This window comes from Protopterus annectens, chromosome 7.part0, assembly GCF_019279795.1.
Source record: "Protopterus annectens isolate FY-2018-M chromosome 7.part0, PAN1.0, whole genome shotgun sequence".
NCBI lineage: Eukaryota > Metazoa > Chordata > Ceratodontiformes > Protopteridae > Protopterus > Protopterus annectens.
Window position 1 is genome coordinate 900,073,184 of NC_056739.1, and position 22,099 is coordinate 900,095,282.

At 43.6% G+C, this 22,099-nt stretch overlaps 1 protein-coding gene across 1 annotated transcript in view; it reads right to left on the reverse strand.

Annotated features, from left to right (window-relative positions):
- Positions 1-22,099, reverse strand: part of RAD54L2 (RAD54 like 2) — a 2,252,401-nt gene that overhangs the window by 1,252,669 nt on the left and 977,633 nt on the right. The window contains exon 13 of the mRNA XM_044077481.1: positions 8,730-8,975. Coding sequence (XP_043933416.1) covers positions 8,730-8,975 — 246 coding nt within the window. The remainder of the gene's footprint in view (positions 1-8,729; positions 8,976-22,099) is intronic.

Genomic DNA, 22,099 nt, shown 5'->3' on the forward strand with positions numbered 1-22,099 from the left:
AGCCCACCACAAGAATTCTTTTTTCAGGCATGGAATTATTGGAATCTGGGCTTCTAGACTGTGCTTGTGTTGAGACCATACATTCCTTAGGTACCATTGCAACTTTCTCATATGCAGCCTGGCATGCGGGATCAATATTATGTAGGATGCCATGTAACCCAGGGCTTGCAGGACTTTCCTTGCAGTAATCTGAGTTTCTGTTGTTAATGTCATGAAATAGACTGGTAGTTGCTTTTGTTTTTCTTCTGTGAGAAAAGCCATCTGAGTTGTTGTGTCCAGTTCTGCACCCAAAAATGTTATCCTTTGGGATGGTACTAGTCTTGACTTTTGAATGTTGACTGTGTATCCCAAGGCTTGCAACAGTTGTATGACATTTTCCAAATCTTTTGTTAATTTTGTCTTGTTGTCCGCTTGTATTAGGCAGTCGTCCAGGTATGGGTAAATCTGAATTCCCTGAAGCCTGCAATGAGCAATCACTGATGCCAGGCATTTCGTAAATACTCTGGGCGCAGTGGATAAGCCAAAGGGCAATGCTGAGAATTGATAATGCTCTGATCCTGCAAGAAATCTGAGGTGTCTTCTGCAATCTGGTCGTATAGGAACGTGCAGGTATGCCTCCATGAGATCTAGAGTCACCAGCCAAGACTCCTTGCCCAGCATGGGAAGAAGTTGCTGGAGGGTCAGCATTTTGAATTTTGGAACAATGAGGTATGTGTTCAGTGCGGACAAGTCGAGAATAGGTCTCCATTGATTTTCTTTTCTTGGTACAAGGAAAAGCCTGGAGTAAAATCCTTGGCCTTGTTCCATAGGTGGTACCTTTTCTATAGCTCTTATGCTTAGTAAGTTGTTGATTTGCTTTTGAGCCTCTGTTTTTTGGTTTGGTGGAAGGTTTGGCATTCCTCTCTTTTTTGGTAGAGTGTGGAAGTGAAACCTGTAGCCCTTGTCTATTGTTTGTAAAGTCCATTTGTCTCCTGTAATGCAATGCCAGTTGTCTGAAAATAAGGCTAGCTTTCCGCTCAAGGGTGCTACCAGTTGTTCCCTGGTAGGCGGAATCAGAGCCAAGTCATTGTGTCTGTCCTGTGGAAGTGGTTGTAGTTGCAGCTGTGGCATCACTTCTCTGGTTGGCAGGTTGCCAATGACGTCCCCTGTAGGCACCCCTAGATTGACCTCTGCCTCTTGGACGTCTATTTCTGCCTCTCTGTGCTCTGGAGGTGTCTGGAAAGGACCAATTCTTCGAAGGCCAATTTCTGCTAAACCTCGGAGGTTGGACCTGTAAGAAATCCTTGACTGTTTGTACAGATTTTGCTTTTTCTTCCACCTTCTTTAGAACCTCCTGTGCAGGGGAGCCAAACAAACTTTGTTTCTCCATAGGAGCATCTAGGAGTTTTGACTTAACATGGTCTGGTAAGGATTGTTCTTTTAACCAGGCATGCCTTCGAATCACTGCTCCAGTCATAGCTGATCTAAAGGAAGCTTCCAGTGCATCATAGCCACATTTTAAGAAATGATTACTGACCTGCTGAGAGTTATGTACCAAATCCTGAAGGGACTTGCGGTCTATAGGTTCAGGAGAGGACAGTTTTTTATTTAGCTGGTCTAACAAAAATTCCTGGTACTGAATCATGTGAAATTGACAGTTTAAGGCCCTGGCCGAAAGAGTAGCAGATGTATAAACCTTTTTACCCCATCTCTCTAATGCTCTAGATTCCCTTTCAGAGGGAAGAGGGTTTTTGGCAGAGGCAGCTGCCACACCCTTAGGGCCCTGTGAAATGGTTTCTGGGTCTGCAACATGAGCCTTATACAAGTGGTAGTGTGTGTCCGGGACCCTGTAATATCTATCAGGCTTGGCGGGGGCCGGAGGAAGAGAGTCAGGGGCAGTACTGGCATCATTATATGCATCATCAACAACTGATAGTACTGGAGGAATGGTTAAAGGCCTATGCTGTGGTAAGTGTAAAAAAGTCCTTAGCCTTTTCCTTGAATCTGAAAAATCCTGGCCCTGCCATTGGAAGTGTTCCCTCATAGAATGTAGGGTTTCCCCAAAAGAAAATTCTTCAGGAGGAGAAGCAGAAGGGATGGAGTCTTCTGCATCAGAATCCTCATAAGGAGAATATGGGCCTTCCTGATGGTCTGAAATATCTGAGTCATCCGAGGAATAGTCTGTAGAGACAGGTTCAGGGGGTTCAGTCCTAGGCCTCTTATCTGGAGGAGGTTGAGAGGACCTGTCTGGGTGAGGTTGGGATCCCCTGATCAAAGAAATAAGATCCTCTGCCACGCTGAGTATCTGGGAACTAGAGGTAGGCCTGTGTGAGGGAGCTTTTGTAGGTAAGGCCTTAGAAGATTTAGCTGCTTTAGCCCTGGAAAAAGCCTTGATAGACATAGAAGCAGGGGGTCTAGCAGCCCCACGTGCAGGGGTAGAAATGTCTAAAGGAATAGTGTCTGACAAATCTTGGGTGCCTGCTTCTGTAGCAGTAAATTCAGTAGCAGATTCGGCCATGCTCTGAGAGGCCTCGGTTATCGGGGGCATGCTTTCGGCCGAAGGAAGAACCGAGGACTCGGTTTCAGCCGAAACCGAGACACTCACGGTTGGCCTAACCGTGGTTTCAGCCGAAACCGCGGGCCGCGAGTGTCGGTCCTTTACCTTGCGCTTTTTAGCTAAATGCGTAGTCGGAGTCTCCAACGGCATTTTGTATGCAAAAGCGGGACCAAAAAATTCCTCTGCAAACTCCGACCGACGTCTAAGCGTCCGTCGGTTGAAGGAAGCACAGGCTAGACAAGCTGATACGTCGTGGTCTGGGCCTAAGCAAGGAAGGCAGTAAGAGTGGAAATCCTTATGAGGTATTTGTTTCCCACAAGTTAAACAATTATTTACTTTGTCTGACATCGGCTGAGGCAAGAAAGAGTCCCCAACGGGGTACTTAGCTTTTTTAGAAGTCTTCGGTAGTAGAAATCTCTGGATCTGACCGACCGGCACTTGCGAACAGCTTCTGCTTCGGGCACCGCGCGGCAAGAAAGACTGAGGAAAATGGCGTCGGCTGATGCCTTTATACCCTAGCAGCTATGACGTCGGGTGAAGTGCGACATCAGCCGAGGCCAGACCCAGACTTTGGAATCCAGCCGACCGAAGAGCTGCCTGAGGCAGGACAACCCATATGTTAGGACTGCAGATGCATCCTTGAAGGACATCCGCAGAGTTCTCCTAAGCGAGCTCTTTCCTGGTGGCAGCTGCCACCACCATAACATCAACCGGGAACCCCTTGTTCAAGTATGCCCTATCTGAGGGGGGGGGGGGGGGGGCTCAAAACTTCATCTGGGCGCTGTGGGTTGCTCCACTGTGTCAGGTTCTTTCCATGCCCGAAAAATTATAAGGTCTGCTAACGGATCTGCAAGAGGGACACCCAGGAAGTAGAGGGTCTTGCACCAAATGCATCGAGGAACACCGATTTGTCCTAGGTAGGTTTCTGGGCAGAAACACTAAGGAAAGGGAGAGAGAAAGATTAGTGAGGAATATTAAAGAGAGAGAAGAAGATTTAACCCCAAAAAAGCAATACTTTTCACACTTTCTATGCAGGGAGCTCAGACCACGATGCGGACTTGACAGGCGGCAAACGAGATCTGAAGGGAGGAAGGAGACAGTGGTATTATGGGTAAGGGGAGGAGGTTTGAGCTTGGATCAGATGCTGGATATGCGGCAGAGTCGGATCCGATACGGATCCATGAACCCACAGGTTGAAGATCAGATGAAGACAACTACTTCAGATCTGAGAGTTTACTGTAGCTCCTCTTGAGAAACTTCATGTTCAGCAAGTCTTTTCTTCATTTCATCCTCTGATTTTTGCAGCTTTATTGGCACATCTGAACAGCTACTTAAAGCTTTTTCTATTTTTCAGCCTTTTTGTCAATTGTCTTTATATATTTCTCCAGTGTCACTTAAACATATATGAGTGCATTCACTTTATCCTCCCCTAAATCACTGGAATCTGTTACGTGTACTAAAACTGAAGCTTAAACTACGTTTTTATTGAACAGCTGCTAGGTTTCTCCCAGACAGCTCTTCTTCTCTATTTTAGTTGATTTTAAGCTACTTTTGCCAAATATCTTATCTTCTAGCATCCAGGTAGCCTGATTACTAGCCAGTATCTGAATTTTACCCAAATTGATATGTTTTAGTGGCTACTTTTTTCTATTTTTTTATTTTTAAAAAATTTCTCAGTTTTCATACTGGGAGAGCATTAATCAACTTGCTATGCAGTTTGCAGACATCTTGAAAATAAGTCTAGGCACGTCCTAACCTTAGATCACTCTAGCTAGCCTTCCAGCTGAGCTTTACCCATTTCTGAAAGACTATCACTGCAATAGTCAAGATGGAAGGATTCATGGCTGCAATTTTTTGCTCCCTATTATGTAACTGTACTCAAGTATTCCATGGTATATACCCATTACTACAAATTTGATGCTGTGACAGCTTTTTACTAGATTTGAAAAGGCCATGTCAGATCAGACAGGGTGCACCTCCACAGAGGGATTTTTTATGTACTACCGGAGAAGATAATGGATAGTGAAAAATTTAAGCCAATGACCTTAATGAAAAGTGGAGTCGGGCAGCCGTTGCAGAAAGGATGACAGAGACTTAAATGCAGTACTTACACATCTAAAATGGAAAATATATCTGATTCCCAGACAGCTACAAATTCACATCACTTTTGTCTGGAAGTGCTTGTACAGCTAGCTATATGTATATACTCATAGTAAGCTAAAACACACTTGCTCATTTTTTCAATAACTGCTGCAGGTATGACTAAGGTTATATGAATGTTGCATTTTATTTCCTGGGAATGCAAAAACAATGATTTAACATTCAGTTGCATGTGCTTTTGTGGAGTTATGGCCTAATAATAAGGTCCAACTCAGTCAATTTTTGTTTCTGTTATGCTTCCTTGATCAAGGTTCTTAGCATAGGCAAAAATAAATTACTTGGGTTAACAAAAGACTTCGGCAAAACAGACCATTACTAAGACATGGAAATGAACACCTTCACCTATGATGTCTACATATTTGCTTTTGAAAGCCTGACGTGATATGGAATTTCGTAACAGTAATACACACAAATAGAAAATTCAAAGTGGTTATCCCTGGTTACTAAGGAAAAAGCATCAGATAGGCAGGTAAATGTGTCACAGAATGAGACATTAAGTGGTCAGACATTTTGAGAAAGAGAAGTTAAATGTGAGATATCATTTTTTGTACCCATGTTCTAATGCAATTTATAAAAATATATTTGATTTTAATTAATAGTATCTTAATAAAAAATACTTAAAAGACATTTATCACTTAAGATGCATTAAGATGTTTTTACACAGCAGGTGATAACACTAATAGGAACAGTCCCAAGCTTGCATGAATTATTAAGAAGTTGACAGCACTTGACCTTTAGTTAATTAATTTGCAACTGTTATGAGAAAAGTTTACTTTGCTGAACTACTAATTGGGCAAGGTAATGCTGTCATTCACCTGCTGACTACATGGACTATATTGCTGAACATTTTGCTCTGGTAATTACCAGAGTTTAAAAAAAAAAGTTTCCATACTTAACCACATTCACAGTTTTATTTAGAAAGTATAACATCTAAGTGAGTACTGTTACATATGTAATGTGTTTTTTTTGGCTGTCTCATGGCATGCTCTCTCTAGCTTCTCTCTTGAAATCATTAAAGTCAAAGGAAATATACGTAAAGTTAACAGCAAAAGTGAATCAAATGTCAGGGTGTACATCTGAAAGGATGGAATTCATAAATAGGAAATTAACAAATTCCCTTTATCAAGCAATTATCAGGTTACAGCCTGAATACTGTAAGCAACCTCAAGGTACCTTTGCAGTGAGAATGAAATCATAGTACTGGACAGCATACCCAGAAAGCTAGAATGATGCAGGGGAAAAGAGGTTGTGACATACCTCTCAAATGTTACTGTTTCTACAGACACCTCTAATGTCAAAAAATTCTGCTTTGTCCTTTATTAAACTGGATACTGTTTTGAGAAGTTCCAAGGTAAAAGTGTCAGTATTTCAAACATGCCCTAGCATGAAGATAAAAAGAAGACCAAGGGAACTTTTTTTCCACTTAAGAAAAAGAAGAAACAGGACAGTATGATGCTGGTATTCATAATGTATCTGGAAGGAAGAGATCAGACTACCCTGAAAAGGCACAGTTGGTAAGGACAGGGCATAAGCAGATACAAGGAGCAAAGCATAATTTAATACGAGGAAGCATTTTTTCCAGCACAATCACAACAGGTGGACTTAATGGAACAGACAGAAGACTCCATACCAGATGAAGATGTAAAACCTGACCAACAGAGACGTTGGAGAGAGTAAAGATGAGTGGCCTGCTGTCATGTCAGCCTCCATGGGCCGACACCAGTGGGCTCAGGCCAGGACATCACCAGACTTGGGAGCTTTCAAATAATTTCACCAGAATTTTTGGCTGACTTAGATGCAGATGTGGAAGAAATGTCATTGTCTGTTCATACCTTTTCATTAGTTTTTTTCTTTACCTCTTCGTTTCCTAGGCAAAGCAGAGGGCGGAGATGCTGCGTGGACTGGGTCTGAGAATTCCACGTGTGGTGCAAGGACTTTGGCCCCACTCAAGGATTTTTAGCTCTAAACTTAGCACAATCCTGACATTAGAAACATTGTGCTGGAGACCCACACAAAGCAGAAAAATATTTATGCAGATTTGCTTCCCACAGTTCAAACAGTTAACTGTTTTGAACATTAATCAGAGAAAAGAATTTCCCAAGGAGTACTTATCTGAAAATCGTTTGCTGAACACTCTGAAGAAAATGAACCAGCAGACAGACTGTGACCATTAGATAAACACAGAAGCACATCAGGCTGCATGGCTAGAAAGAACTGAAGATGGCACTGACCAATGCCCTGACATCCAAATATTAACCATGGGATGCCCATCTGATAGGGATGATGAAGAGACTCTGGAAATCAGGCTGGTTGTGGGGCTTCTGTATAACAGGAAGACCCAAGGATAAGTACTGCAACACTGACTAAGAAGAACTACAACATTTCTAGAAATAGAAAACTTACAAAGAAAAATAAGCTTTGTATGTAAAAGGATAAACTAAAAATAAACTAAATGTTTCACCAAGGCTAATGTTTACAGAACGTGAAGGCTTCCTGTCAAAGTCTGTAATGTGGAGAATCTTAGCACTTCAATATACTAGCTGCTACTTTATTATCGGTGGAGGAGGAGGTATAAAGTAGTTTGCCACTTCTTAGTGAACATTTTATATTTACTAACTGATCAGCACTAATGTGGCATATCTCAGTACCAAATAGGAGTCACCCCCTCTGTTGCCTGGATGTTGTCACACAAGAAGTGAGAGATTGGAGGGCTGGCAAACCCATTATACTGCAGGAAGAATGGGTTTTAATGGATATGGTCTTTAACCCCAAGGTATGTGCATGCTATGGGCCCCAGAGGTGATGTGTATGAGCTCAGTTTTTTTTCATATGTGCTCCATGTTCCCACCTCATAAAGTACAACTAAAGATTCTGCCATGAAAACAAGACGGCCTCCACAAGAAGTCCCTGCTTCAGTGTATTATCCTTAATTTTCTCCATTTGGCAGTCATCCACTTGATTTCCTAAGCCAAGCTAGCCATCCCATTAGCAGAATACAAACTAGGGGTACCTGAAGAGGGTGGTTGCCTTCTGACCATACATCAGGTCAGTTTTGCAAATGCTTTTTTTTTTGTTCTTGAAGTCTATGTCTTAGTTACCCCCATTACCTCACCATAACAGAAACAAGTTACAAGCCAACCTTAATATTCAGGCAAAGCTTCTGGGAGTGTACAGTTTCCAACTACCAGTTAATTCATGCAATAGGAAGAAATGTCCGGCCTAATAAAGACATTTACATAATGCATGAAAAGACCGCATTACTGCCCTAACTGTAATCATGTTTTCTGCCGGTTAGGATGTAACCCCCACCCCCCCAAAAAAACAAAACTTTTTGCTGCAAAAATGCCACCCACCCTCCCTATGACCTAGCTGTAATACAGAAAATGGAAATGCATGAAAATAAAGCAAACTAAGCCATCAATAACTAATGTGAAAAACTTCAAATACTGAGCATTGTGTAAACCCAAATTAATGCATATTATAATGCAAATGCAAACTGGCCCGCGGTGGTGGTGCTGCGGTAGCGTTTTCGCCTCACAACAAGAAGTTGTGCTGTTCGATTCTCAGCTAGAGCGTCTTCTGTGTGTAGACATGTGTGAATGGGCATACCTTCGTTGAAGGTTGTGCGTCAGGGCTGGCAAACTCGGCACATAAAAAAATCTACTGCCAATCATTAGCGGACCTAGTTCCGCTGTGGCGACCCCCTAACCGGGAAAAGCCGAAAGACACAAACAAACAATAATGCAAATGCACACTAAATTAGACATCTATTTCTGCCTGTTTAATTCCCAATCTTGACTACATTATGTAGAATTTAAAAGCATGGAATTTTTTTTTCATCCAATGCAGTCAGGATAAAGCATTTACATGACTAACAGCAGGGAATAACGTTTTAATAATCACATGCAACTGCTTACTACTCTTACTTTACAGCAACCTATATTAAAAAGAACCAATAGTGGGCAAGAAAGACAAGAAATGTAGATATAAACCATATAAACATTGTTCAGAAACTTATCTTAAGTCAACTCACCCATTCATAAGTGATGACCTGGTTGGGTTTTTCCTGGAAAGGACTGAAGCCCACCCCTTGTATAAACTTGCTGTTGGAAGCATCACCAATTGCTGAAACAGTGCCTTCTGACTTGGGTTTGATTGTGTGTGTCTGGCAGCGGGAATTTGGAGTCCCTGAGTTTAGATCATCTAGGTCCAAGTCTTGCTCATTTGCTAAATTTTCCTTCTGTAAAGCTTCATTGAGCATGTCAGGATGGTTCCAGATCTAAACACCAAGTGTAAAATTGTTAGCACAGCAAAGTACAAACCACAATGTATGCACTCAAACCAATCATATTATTTAGACACAGTGAAAAAGAAAAAGAACAATTCACGTGTTTTAAATAACACAGAAACATAACATTAGGCAGGCAATCATGAGGACCACAAGATGCCTAGTCATATACACCTTTAAGGAAACACACTTAGAAGATCCTGTTTTCCTCTTCAAGCACTTAAAAGTGCTCACATCCCATACTCAGCAGGACTGTACATGACCATCCTTTTTTTTTTTTTTTTTAAACACACAGGAAAAACGCATTTACATTAAAAATGTTAACGTCATAGTTGCAAACATTTTGCATCATACACATTCATTTATACAATCAATCCAGCATTACATAAATTTCTCAATTTCCTTAAACCTCACTCCTCCTCCAAAACATTATTCTGCATGTATTCTTCCCACAACTTCATTTTTTCTATGTAATTTGCTCCTACACTTTTGTAAAGATACAATTTTGCTTTTTTATCTCTGATACAATAGCCACTCCTTCAAATATAGCTGGTTTAGACGTTGATTTCCATTTTCTAGAAACTGCTTTTTTTGGCAGCCACCACAATTAAACTCAAGACCTTATTATGTCTAGGCAATTCAGATCCTGTATCCCTGCTCAAAAAATAACTTCCTCACCTACACCCATTTGCTCACCAAATATTTCTGATAGAATATTCAATACGGAATTTTTAAATTCTGTCAACAATACCACTCCCAAAACGTATGTTCCAAATTACCTCTTTCTTCGCCATCATATCTCCAACATTTGAAACCTAACTGAGGAAAAATTGTTAGGAGGATGGTTGGGGTCTAAAAATTCCTATGCAAAAATCCTACATCTTCTAGACTTTACTGCATATTTGGGAGTCATACATATGTACTCTACCTGTTTCCTTGTGAACTGCGTCTACAATCTCTCTTCCTAATCTTTTCTAACCTCATTTGCTTGACTTTTATAGTTATCATGCACCAGAGGCAGCTCGTGGTACTGGACTGCTGGGCCGCAGCCCCCCAATCTTTCTCAAAACAGAAGAGTTTAACTGGTATTTTTAAAACACTAGTAGCAGTTCAAACGGCAAACTAGTGAGTAAAGCCAAAGATGCAATACAACACAGAACTCAGAGCAGCGTGCATGCATGCTAGAGTTCCAATTTAAAAAAAAAAAATCTTTTTGTCACCAGATTGTTTTTAAAACAGTCTCGACTGGGAAGACTGCAGGCATCTATGCCCAGAAATCATTGTGGTTTTAATCACAGGAAATAGGAAGCCAATGGGACCATTAAGTCAGCAGGCTGTCACATAATGTGAGTACGTGGAGCGGCTGCTGATTAGCGTTCTCTTCCCACTCTTTAACTGAACATAGTTAAGTTGTGAGAGACAGAGGACTCTTGGGGGGGGGTGGAAACTATTTAATCATCGAGTGGAAACTCAGAATCAAACTTTAAAATGAGAGAAGCCAAAGAAGGCTATTTGTAAATTAACTCCCACCAAAAAATCAGTTAATTAAGTAATTTTTTTTTCCTGGCAGGGCCAACCAGATCCTTTCTGTATTTATTTTTTTTCCCGTCAGGGTAAACCAGATAATTTCTTCATTTTTTTTTTCCTGGCAGGGTCTTTCTTTCTTTTTTTAATACAACACCCAGTCAGGCAATGAGTTTTGGGGACTGTTGATTTTCTTCTTCTTTTTTTTTTTTTATATAATAAACTGGCAGGGTCATCCAGATACTAGTGGTCTGTGCATTATGGGGGCTTTTGAAGCCTTTTTTTAATATATGTATATATAATAATAATAATATCCTGGCAGGGTTAACTCAATACTAGGGGCTAGAAGGCAATGTGTTTTAGGGGCTGTTGATTATTTTTTTTTTTTAAAGTAACATGCTGGCAGGGTTAACCATACACTAAGGAAGCAGTGTGCTTTGGAGGCTGCTTGACTGGGGATGTTTTTTTTCTAATAAAATATCAAGTTAGACTAATCTGGGTAAACAATGGTAAAATAAATAAAATAAAATATGCATTTGTGCAAGGCAAGCTGGCACATATAAATTATGACTAATGATTCTGTCAACTAAATGAAATTAATGTAAGTATGTTAATTTAATCCTGGCAAGGTCAAAGCAGGTACTTTCGTTCGGTAATGGGGAGGGGGCTGTTTATGAATGAAATGAATTACCTGGCCCTTCTCTTTAACGGCTTTCAAGATTAATGTGCATTTTTGTAAAGTCAACTGTCATACAAACCTGTGTCAGTCTCTCAGAATCATTGGCATATTAGGCACTGCAGTGACCTTGAATTGTGAATAATAAATTAAGATAGTGAGATTTCCAAATTTCCTTACCTTTCACTTGTCAGTGTACAAAATGCAGATTACCTGATACAGTACAATGTATGTTCACTACATCATGTGTACTCATAACAGTTTCATGCAGTAAGGACCAACCACTTTTTTACTGTTTAGAAATGTTTAGGTTTTGTGCTGTTATAGCATAACCTAAACATCTCATTAGCTCTGAAATGTGATTTAGTCTAGTACTTGGTAAACTATTCAGCATGTGCAATAGTAATTGAGCAGTTACTTTATGTAAAATGATAAGCATGTTCACTGTAGATCCCACTGTATCATAGCTCCACCCTGTGAAGTTAACCTCACCCCTTTCTAGTTGGCCACACCCCATTCAGGTATCTCCTGCAGACCCCTTTAATTTGAAGGCAACAGCCACCACTGGCATGCACTATTTTATATGCCCTACTAATTATCCCTTTAACAGCAGCTTCTGTTCTAAACTCAACTAAAAACACTACCAAACACTACCAGAGCAGATATTTCACTTAGGATTCCCTGATCCCTTCCTCCTTGCCTATACTCTGATATCAATCACCTGACAGGGAAGGCAGTCTCCAGCCTGCAACTCAAATGTCTTCTTGGCCTCTTCCGATTCTAAAACCGTCCACCTCTAAAATATCCCTTCAAATCAGGTAATTCTAAACCTCCTTGTTCTACTGGAAGGAGCAAATTATCCCACTTGACCCCCCTCCCCATTTAAAATCCTTTAATTCTTTATTAGTTACCATCCACCTGCACATGACTATCCTTGGGCAAATTTATGCTTACTATTCAATCAAGCACAAATGTGATCAATAGGAATTCTACATGAAAAGGCCGCTGATGCAGCTATGGAACTTGTTGAATGGGCTTTTGTAAGGCTAGGCAACTTCAAACCATTTTTCTCATAAGTAAATGATATGCAACTGGTTATCCACTTTGCTACTGTCACTTTAGAAAAATACAGTTTTGTACCTACCATAAATGTAGATGTTAGAGTGTATACCCTGCTGCAGTCATCACACTAGGGTTATCCTGTCGTCAGGCGGTCCCGCAGTCAGCCGGAATTCCAAAGTCTTGGTCCGGCGTCGGTTGCTGACGCTTCTTCCCTGACGTCAGTGCGCCAGGGGGTATATATAATGCATCCGACGCAATTTTCTTCAGTTTTTCTTGCCCCAGATGTCAGGTGCCCCCAAAAAGGTGGTCAGTAATTAGTACCAATTTAAGAAAATTTAGCACAAACACAAAATCCCTCCAGCTATAAGCAAATACATCAGGAAGGTATTGTAGAGATTTAGCCAGTTAGATCAGAGGGGATGGAGGGAGGGTAATCTGGACTGCAGCAGGGTGTACACTCGAACATCTACATTTATGGTAGGTACAAAACTGTACTATGTTCATCATGTTACCCTGCTGCAGTCATCACACTTGGGTAGAATCCCAAAGCTAAGAATGGGTGGAGGAGTCATAGAGGGTTAAAGGAGGCTAGAAGGCCCTGCAGAACTGCAGTGGCGAAGCCAGCTCTAGTCTTAGAGTAAAGTGGTAAGTGATAGTGTTTGGTAAAGGTGTGTACTGAACTCCAAGATGCAGCTTCCAAAGTCTCCTTGGTTGGAACCAACCTGAGAAAGGCTGTAGATGTAGCTGTTGCCCTGGTAGAGTGGGGCCTAATGGTAGCAGGAACTGGTTTTCCATGATGGGAACAGCAAAAACAAATGCAATGTCCTATCCATTTGGAAATGGTTTGTTTTGATATAGCCTTCCCTTGTGAAGCTGTAGCATAGGATACAAAGAGCTGGTCAGATTTTCTGAAAACCTTAGTTTTATCCAAGTAGTAACAAAGTTGCCTGTGAATGTCCAAGGAATGCAGGAGTCTTTCTCCTTTGTTCTGTGGATTTGGGAAGAAGATGGGTAAGTGGATGGTTTGATTTAAAGCCACACTGGAAACCACATTAGGCATGAAGGAAGGATTAGTTCGTAGAGAAACTCTGTCTTGATGGAAAATGAGGAAAGGTTCCACTGCCATTAAAGTTATTGCTAGCAGCAGGGCAGTCTTCCATGATATAAACTGTAGATCTGCAGAGAAAGCTGGTTCAAAGGGAGGTAGCGTAAGTTTTTCCAGAACAAAACTGAGGTCCCATGTTGGTGTAGGTGCTCTCCTGGGGGGCCTAATGTTTTTTGCCCCTCTGAGGAACAGCCTTAGAAGTGGATGTGAAAATAAGGGTGGATCCGTGTTGTAGTAGGCTGAAATAGCTGATGCGTGGATTTTAATGGAAGAAAAAGAAAGTCTTTTGTGCAACATCTCAGTTAAATACTGTAGAATCTGAGGCATGTGAGGCTGAAGTGTATTTTGGCCTTTAGCTTGGTTCCAGGCGCAAAACCTTTTCCATTTGTCCGAGTAAGCCTTCCTCGTGCTGGGCCTCCTAGCTTCCAGAATAATATCCATAACTGCTTGGGAAAGAGGAGCTGGCTGGATGCTTAGGTGATTTGCCATGCAGCCAGATTTAAGGTTTTGAGCTGGCTGTGTAGAATCTGATTGTTTTGCTGTGTGAGCAAATGGGCAATTTGTAGTAAAATCCAAGGTGGGCCCTGGGTCATATTCCTTAATAGTGGGTACCAGTGCTGGTGTGGCCAGTCTGGGGCTATGAGTATCAGTCGTGGTCTCTCCTTTCTGACTTTCAGAAGCACCTTTGTGAGGAGAGGCAATGGAGGGAAGGCATATACTGTCAGGTTTTTCCAACTGAATGAGAGTGCTTCCACTTTCCAAGCTTGATGGTGAAGTGTCCTTGTACAAAATTTTGTTAGCTGATAGTTTTGGGGGCTGGCAAACAGGTCTATGTCTGGAAGGCCCCATTTTTGAGTTATCATTGCAAATACTTGTGGATCCAGTTTCCACTCGTGGGGATCCATGATGTTTCTGCTGAGGTCGTCTGCCAATGTGTTCTTTTTTCCTGGCAGGAATTGAGCTTGTAACTGAACTTGGTAAGCCAGTGCTGTGTTCCACAAGGTCATTGCTTGCCTGCATAGAGGGTAGGAGTGTGTACCCCCTTGTTTATGTACCACATTACTGTGGTGCTGTCCGTCCTTATTGTAAGTTGTCCTGGATGTAATAGGTTCTTGAAGGCTGTCAGAGCATTCTGTACAGCTAGCATCTCTTTTTGATTGATGTGCAGATTCCTTTGATCTGCAGTCCATATGCCTTGAACGCACTGTCCTGCCATGTGTGCCCCCCAGGCATAGTCCGATGCATCTGTTGTCATAGTTTGCCTGGCTGGGGGCAAGGTGAAAGGCTGACCCTTGTTGAGGTGACATGCCTGTGACCACCATAGAAACTCCTGTTGTAGGCAGAGAATGAGAGATATTGTGTCCAAGCTGTGGCTGTGTTGAGACCATAGGCTTTTTAGGTACCACTGTAATTTCCTCATATGCAGCTTTACAAATGGTATTAGTAGTATGCAAGATGCCATGAAGCCCAAGGCCTGCAGAATTTTTCTTGCAGGGAGTTGGGTCTTTGGTGCCATTGTTTTGAAATATTGAGTCAGTTGTAGTTGTTTGTCTGGTGTCAGATAAGCCTTCTGAGCCATTGTATTCAAGCTGGCACCCAGGAATGTCATATTTTGTGAGGGTACTAGTTTTGATTTCTTTTCGTTTACTGTGTACCCCAGGCAACTTAGAAGATGTTTTACAAAAGCCAGATGTTGTAAGAGGGTGTCCTTGCTTTCTGCTTGGATGAGGCAGTCGTCCAGGTATGGGTATATTTGAATTCCTCTTTGTCTACAGTATGCAATTACTGGTGCCAGGCATTTTGTGAAGACCCTGGGCGCAGTGGATAAGCCAAAGGGCAGTGCAGAGAATTGGTAATGGGTTGAACCTGCAATGAAACGGAGGTATCTTCTGCAACTTTGTCTGATAGGGACATGCAGGTATGCCTCCTTGAGGTCCAACATTACTAGCCATGCTTTCTTGCCCAACATGGGAAGAAGCTGCTGTAGTGTTAGCATCTTGAATTTGGGTACTTGTAAGCAGGTGTTTAGAATTGAAAGTTCTAGAATTGGTCTCCAGGCATTGTCCTTTCTGGGCACTAGAAAGAGTCTTGAGTAAAATCCTTGGCCTCGCTCTCGAGTAGGTACCAGTTGAATGGCTCTCATGTCCATGAGAGCTGTAATTTGTTTTTGTGCCTCTGCCCACTGATTTTGTGGCAGGTTTGGCATTCCTCTTTTCATTGGCAAGGTGTGGAAATGGAATCTGTATCCTCATGAAATTATGTCTAGGACCCATTTGTCCTTTGTGACAATGTGCCAGTTGTCTGAAAAAAGTGCGGGTTTTCCTCCCAAGGGAGTTGCCAAGAGAGTGTTGCTTGGCCAGATGAGGTGTAAAATCATTGAGTTTGCCTTCTAGTAGGTTGGGGCCTGTCTTCTCCTCCCTTCTGTGTTGCAGTGCCCCATTGTCGAGGTTTGTATTGGGCTTGTGGTTGTCCTCTGCCTCTTGGACATCTGTATTTACCCCTCTGTGGTCTGTCAGTAGCTGGAAAGGACCAATTTTTTGTTGGCCAATTTCTGCTGAAGCGACGGGGCTGTACCTGTAGAAAATCTTTGACTGTCTGCATAGATTTTGCCTTATCCTCCATTTTCTTTAAGACTTCTTCTGCTTTAACTCCAAATAGAACATCCTGCTGTAAGGGAGCATCTAGAAGCTTTGCTTTAAAGGTGTAAACCTTTTTCCCCCACCTGTCTAGTGCTTTGGATTCCCTTTCAGGGGGTACAGGATTTTTTGCCATACAAGCCTTAGCCCCTTTGGGACCCTGGGAGATCAGCAACAGGGCTTTTATAAAGGAATTTGTGGGGGTCTTAAACTTAGGATACGTTTTTATAGTGAGCGTTGGTCTGAAGACGCCTTCAGAAACCGAAGGTGTTTCTGCAGCACCGACATCTCTTTCTGCAGTGTCGTCGGTAGGGGCTAAACAAAATGGCTGCGTCGGCCTAGCACTCTCCGCCAAAGGCTCCAAAGCAGTCTCGGGTTCCAAATCTGCGGTACTCAGGGGCTGCGTAGGAACCTCACTGAAGACCGGTGAACCCAAGACCAGTCCAGCCGAGGCCTCAGAGTCTGGCTTGGGTCTAGGCTGCCTGTCCTTATCCTTGCGATTTTTGTGCACGCCGGTAGTCGGTTGCTCCGACGGCATTGTGTAGTTAAATTTTCTACCGAAGTAGTGTCGTGCGAAATCAAAGCATCTTTTTATAGTACGCTTATTGAACCTAGCACAAAAACGACAACCAGTGACGTTGTGGTCTGGGCCTAGGCAAGGTATACAGTAAGAATGAAAATCCTTATGAGGTATTTGCTTCCCACAAGAAATGCAATTGTTAACTTTTTCTGACATCGGTCTGAGGCAAGAAAAGTTTCCCCAACGGGGTACTTAAGCTTTATTGAAGACTTCGGATCTGAAATTCGACTTCAAAAATCTCAGGAGTCGGCCAACCGGCACTTGCGAACTGCTTCTGCTTCGGGCACCGCGCAGCAAGAAAGACTGGAGAAAATGGCGTCGGATGCATTATATATACCCCTGGCGCACTGACGTCAGGGAAGAAGCGACAGCAACTGACGCCGGACCAAGACTTTGGAATTCCGGCCGACTGCGGGACCACCTGATGACAGGATAACCCTAGTGTGATGACTGCAGCAGGGTAACATGATGAACATCTGCCTGACCTTTACGGTTAAATGAGAAAGAAACAAATAACTGATCAGATTTTCTGAATTGCTTTGATCTCTGAAGGTAGAAACGCAACTGTCTGTGAATATCCAGGGAATGCAAAGTACAGTTGTGTACACTTACCATAAATGTAGATGTTCGAGTGTATTCACTGTTGCAGTGATCACTTGTGGGTTACCCCTGCTGGGTACCCCTTGGCCGGCCCAAATAGAGTAAAGATTTCCCTCCTGCATTGGCTGTTCTGTGTGTGTGGGTGACGTCAGGTCGTCAGGGCTATAAAGGGACAAAGCCAACGCTATTACATCAGTTTTTCTCACCCCCCAAAGGTTACGAGTCCCAGAAAAACTATATACAAAAGGTAAGAAAGGTGGAAAGTGGGAGGGAAACAGGAATGCAACAGTGAATACATTACATTTACGGTAAGTGTACACAACTGTACTATGTTCTTCATGTTTCACTGTTGCAGTCATCACTTGTGGGAAGACTCCCAAAGCTGAGGAAGTGGGTGGGGGAAAGCTGCACAATTTATGGGGATACTAGCATGCCCTGCAGGACTGCAGATGCAAATCCTGCCCTGGATTTGGAGAATGTAGCTAGCTGCTAGTGCTTGGTGAAAGTGTGTACAGACGTCCAAGTAGTAGCTTCCAGAATTTCCTTAGTAGGAACCCCCCTCAAAGGCTGTGGAGGTAGAAGCTGCTCTTGTGGAATGGGATCCGATGGTCTTGGAAGGACCCTTTCCATGGAAGGAGTAGCAGAAATGTATTCAATGAGAGATCCACTTGGAAATGGTCTCCTTAGTAATGGCTTTCGCCTCTGCCCCAGTGGCGAACAAAGCCAGTAGCTGGTCAGTTTTCCCTGACTGATTTCATCCTGTCAAGGTAAAATCTCGGCTGTCTGTGCACATCTAAGGAATGCAGAATTCTCTCCCCTCTATTTGTGGGTTTAGGAAAGAAGGTAAGTGCATGGCTTGGTTAAAGGTTACATCGGAGACCACCTTAGACATAAAGGAGGGGTTGGTTCTTAGAGAGACCCTGCCCATATGGAAGATGATGAAAGGCTCAGTGGCCAGTAGAGCCTGGAGCTCAGATACCCTCCTAGCAGAAGTAACTGCTAGCAAAAGGGCAGTTTTCAAAGAGAGGTATTTGAGATCTGCTGAGGAAGCTGGTTCGAAAGGGGGTAGAGTCAGCTTTTCCAGGACAAAGTTTAGATACCAAGCTGGTGCAGGAGGCCTTCTAGGTGGTCTGATGTGAGCCACGCCTCTGAGGAATTGTTTTAAGACGTGTTGAAAGAATAAAGGCTAATCCGCCTGGATGTAGACTGAGATAGCAGAAGCATGAATCTTGATAGAGGAGTAAGACAAACCCTTATGGAGGAGCTCTGCCAGGTAGTCTAGGACCAGTGTTAAAGAGGCAAGTGCTGGAAGAGCCCTTGCTGGAGTACCAGCAGGTAAATCTCTTCCACTTAGAAAAATAAGATTTCCAGTTGCTGGGTCTACAAGCCTCTTAATGTATAACACCCAATCGCTGAGGACTGAAGCATCATCTGCCTTTGAGGAAACAGCCATGCTGTTAGCTTGAGTATGGCCAGGCCTGGATGTAGGAGCTTCCCTCCTTGTGTAAGAAGATTTGAGGTGGAGGGTAGGAGAAAGGGAGGCTGCATGGTCATGCTGAGGAGCATGGGGGTACCAGTGCTGCCTTGGCCAGTCTGGGGAAATCACGATAGTCCTTAGTCCTTCCTCTCTGATCTTGAGTAGTACTCTGGATATCAGAGGACATGGGGGAAAGGCATACACAACCAGGCTGCCCCAGTGGAAGGAGAGGGCATCCACTCTCCAGGCTTTTGGATGAAACAGTCTTGAGCAGAATTTGGTCAGTTGATGGTTCTGGTAGCTTGCAAAATGGTCTATATCTGGTCCCCCCCAGATGTGACTGATCTGTAAGAGAGAGTCCCTGTGCAATTGCCACTTGTGAGGGTCCCTGATCTGCCCGTTTAAGTGATCTGCCAATGTGTTTTGCTTCCCAGGAAGGTACTGAGCTATGAGATGCAGTCCCAGATTAGAGGCTGAAAGCCAGATTTCCATGACAAGGTGACAAAGGGTGAAAGAATGAGTGCCCCCGTTTGTAGATGTACCACATGACAGTAGTGTTGTCTGTCTTGATTAAGAATACCCCTGGTGACAGATGCTTTTGAAAGGTTAGGATAGCTCTGTGCACCACTAGCATCTCTTTCAGATTGATGTGGGGACCTAGAACCTCCTGTTCCCAAAAGGTGTGGGTTTGCAGAGTTCCTGTGTGGGCTTCCCCAGGAAATGTCTGAGGCATCAGTGGTCACGGTTTGCTTGTGTGGCCAAAGGACAAAGGGAAGGTCCTTGTTCAGGGAGCAATCCTGGGCCCACCAGAGGCGTTCCTTCCTTAGGCAAGGAATTAGTGGGAGTTGTTGCTCCAGAGGTTCCTTAGGTACCACTGCAGTTTCCTCATATGTAATCTGGCAAAGGGTACCAGCAGGATGCAGGAAGCCATGTATCCTAGGGCTTGCATTATTTTCCTGGCTGTGCGGTGGGTCTTTTGTGCCAGCTGTTGGAAGTAGGACTGAAGAAAGGTCTTCTTCTGGGGGGGGGGGGGGGGCATTTGCATGGAAGTGTCTAGAATGGTGCCCTGGAAGATAATCCTTCGTGTGGGTAATAGCTGGGAATTCTCCAGGTTGATGGCAAATCCCAGTGAGGTCAGTAGATTCTGCACAAAGGAGAGGTCCTGTAGAAGCTTTTCCTTGTTATCTGCCTGTATGAGGCAGTCGTCGAGGTAGGGATAAATGTGTATGGCTCTCTGCCTGCAGTAAGCAATGACTGGAGCCAAGCACTTTGTAAAGCCTCTGGGAGCAGTGGATAAGCCAAATGGCAGTGCAGAGAAAAAATTGCTGGGATCCTGCTCTGAACCTTAGGTAGCTCCTGCAGGACTGTCTGATAGTGATATGCAGGGAGGCATCCTTCAGATCTAGGGTCACTAGCCAGGCTTCTGGCATGAGCATGGGTAGTAGTTTTTGTACTGTTAACATTCTGAATTTTGGAACCAGAAGTGACAGATTCAGGATGGCGAGGTCTAGGATAGGGCGCTATGTGCCCTCCTTTCTGGGGATCAAGAAAAGTCTTGAGTAAAATCCTTTTCCGGTCTGTTCTTTGGGCACGGGTTCTATAGCTTCCTGGGCATAAAGCTTTTGGATTTGATGAAAGGCTTCTGCTGTCTGGCCTGCAGGGACGTTTGGGCAACCTGACCTCCTGGGTTTTTTTTTTTTTTTTAAACAGAATCTGTACTCTCTAGTAATAATTTTCAGGGCCCATAGATCTGAAGTGATGGCCTGCCAGCTTTCTAGGAAGAGGGAGTGTCTTCCTCCTAGCTTGTCTGGGGACCTGGTGGGCAGAGGGGGGAGTAGGGTGTCCCTGGAAAAGGTAGTGGGTTTAGAACTCCCCTGCCTAGGAGAAGTAGTGGACAACTGCCTACTTCTTTGTTGGCTGTGTGCCTGCGGCCTAGGTGTTCTGTCCCTGCGTCCTTTTCTCTGCACTGGCTTTGCTCGAGAGGGAAAGGGCCAGTGCTTAGTAGGGAAGTTTCTGCTGAACCTGGGAGTTTGCACCTGTAAAAAATCCTTGACAGTCTGCATAGATTTGGCTTTGTCCTCCATTTTCTTGATGACCTCCTCTGCCTTGGGGCCAAACAACTGCTCCTTATCTAGAGATGTATCTAAAAGTTTGAATTATACCTGGTCAGTCAAAGGTTGCTCCCTTAACCAGGCATGCCTTCTGATAACTGATCCTGTAGCTGCAGCCCTGGTAGAGGCTTCTAAGGCATCAAAACCACAATACAAGGAGTGCTTTACTACCGGAGAGCTAGACTGTATGAGGTCTGTTAATTCTCTGGTAGTGCTACTGTCAAGCATGGCAGATATTTTCTGTTTAATCAGTTCCAGCACATTCTCTTTAAATTTTATCATGTGAAATTGGCAATTTAGTGCCCTGACAGCTAAAGTAGCTGAGGTGTGTAAACCTTTTTATCCATCCTGTCTAATGCTCTGCTTTCCTTGTCAGCTGGGAAGGGTTTTTTTAGAAGAGCCAGCCCTAGCTCCCTTAGGGCCTTGAGCAATTACTTCAGGGTCTGCAGTAGGGTTTTAAAAAGGAATTTCTGCGAGTCTTGCATCCTGTAGTATCTGTTCGGCTTTCTGGTCGCTGAACGGAGAGAATATGGAGAGGGCTTATTTTTGGAAAACATCCTCTACAACACTGAGGATAGGAGGAATGGCCAGTGGGCTTATGCTGAGGCTAATCAAATTCCCTTAGTCTCTTTTTAGACTGGGGGTAGTCCTGGGCCTCCCACTGAAAATGTTCTTTCAGGGTATTTAGTGTTTCCTCAAAGGAAAGTCCTCAGTTGAGGAGACAGACAGAATGGAGGTCAGCAGCATCAGAGTCCTCAAAGGCTGCTAAGGGCTGGTCTTCTATGTCAGAGTCCTCTAAATCAGAATCAACTGATTCCTGGTCAGTGAGGACCTCTGGGGATGCATCTCTTTTTCTTTTGGCTGGTGTAGGAGTGTGCGGTTGGTTACCCCTGATCAGAGTAATAAGGTCTTCTGCCATCCAGAGCAGCTGCTGCGACTGAGGGGCAGGCTGGCTTAAAAGTAGGTCAGAGGCTAGGGCCCTGGAAAGGGACATTTTTGAGGATAGATTTAGGCCTTGGGCTAGATGGTTCAGAAGCCTTATACAGACTCAATTTGACCGGCGGCACTGTTGGTCCAGTTCGGACTTCGGAAGTCCGTGGGATCTCAGCGGAAGCTGATGCCTGCAAAGTGGCTCCGGACCCAACCTCGTGAGGAGAAAGTAACATCACGGCTGGAGGAAGCTAATCTGGCAGCGTACCGGACTCCAAATAGGTCTCGGTAGAGGCCTGCAACGGTTCATTGGCTGTTGTCAGGGGCTGCGAAGTGTCTCACTGAGGTCAGCTATAGCCTTGCTTTGAGTAAAAGTTACCTGTAGTCTGAAGTTGTGAGAGGGCCTAACTTTTA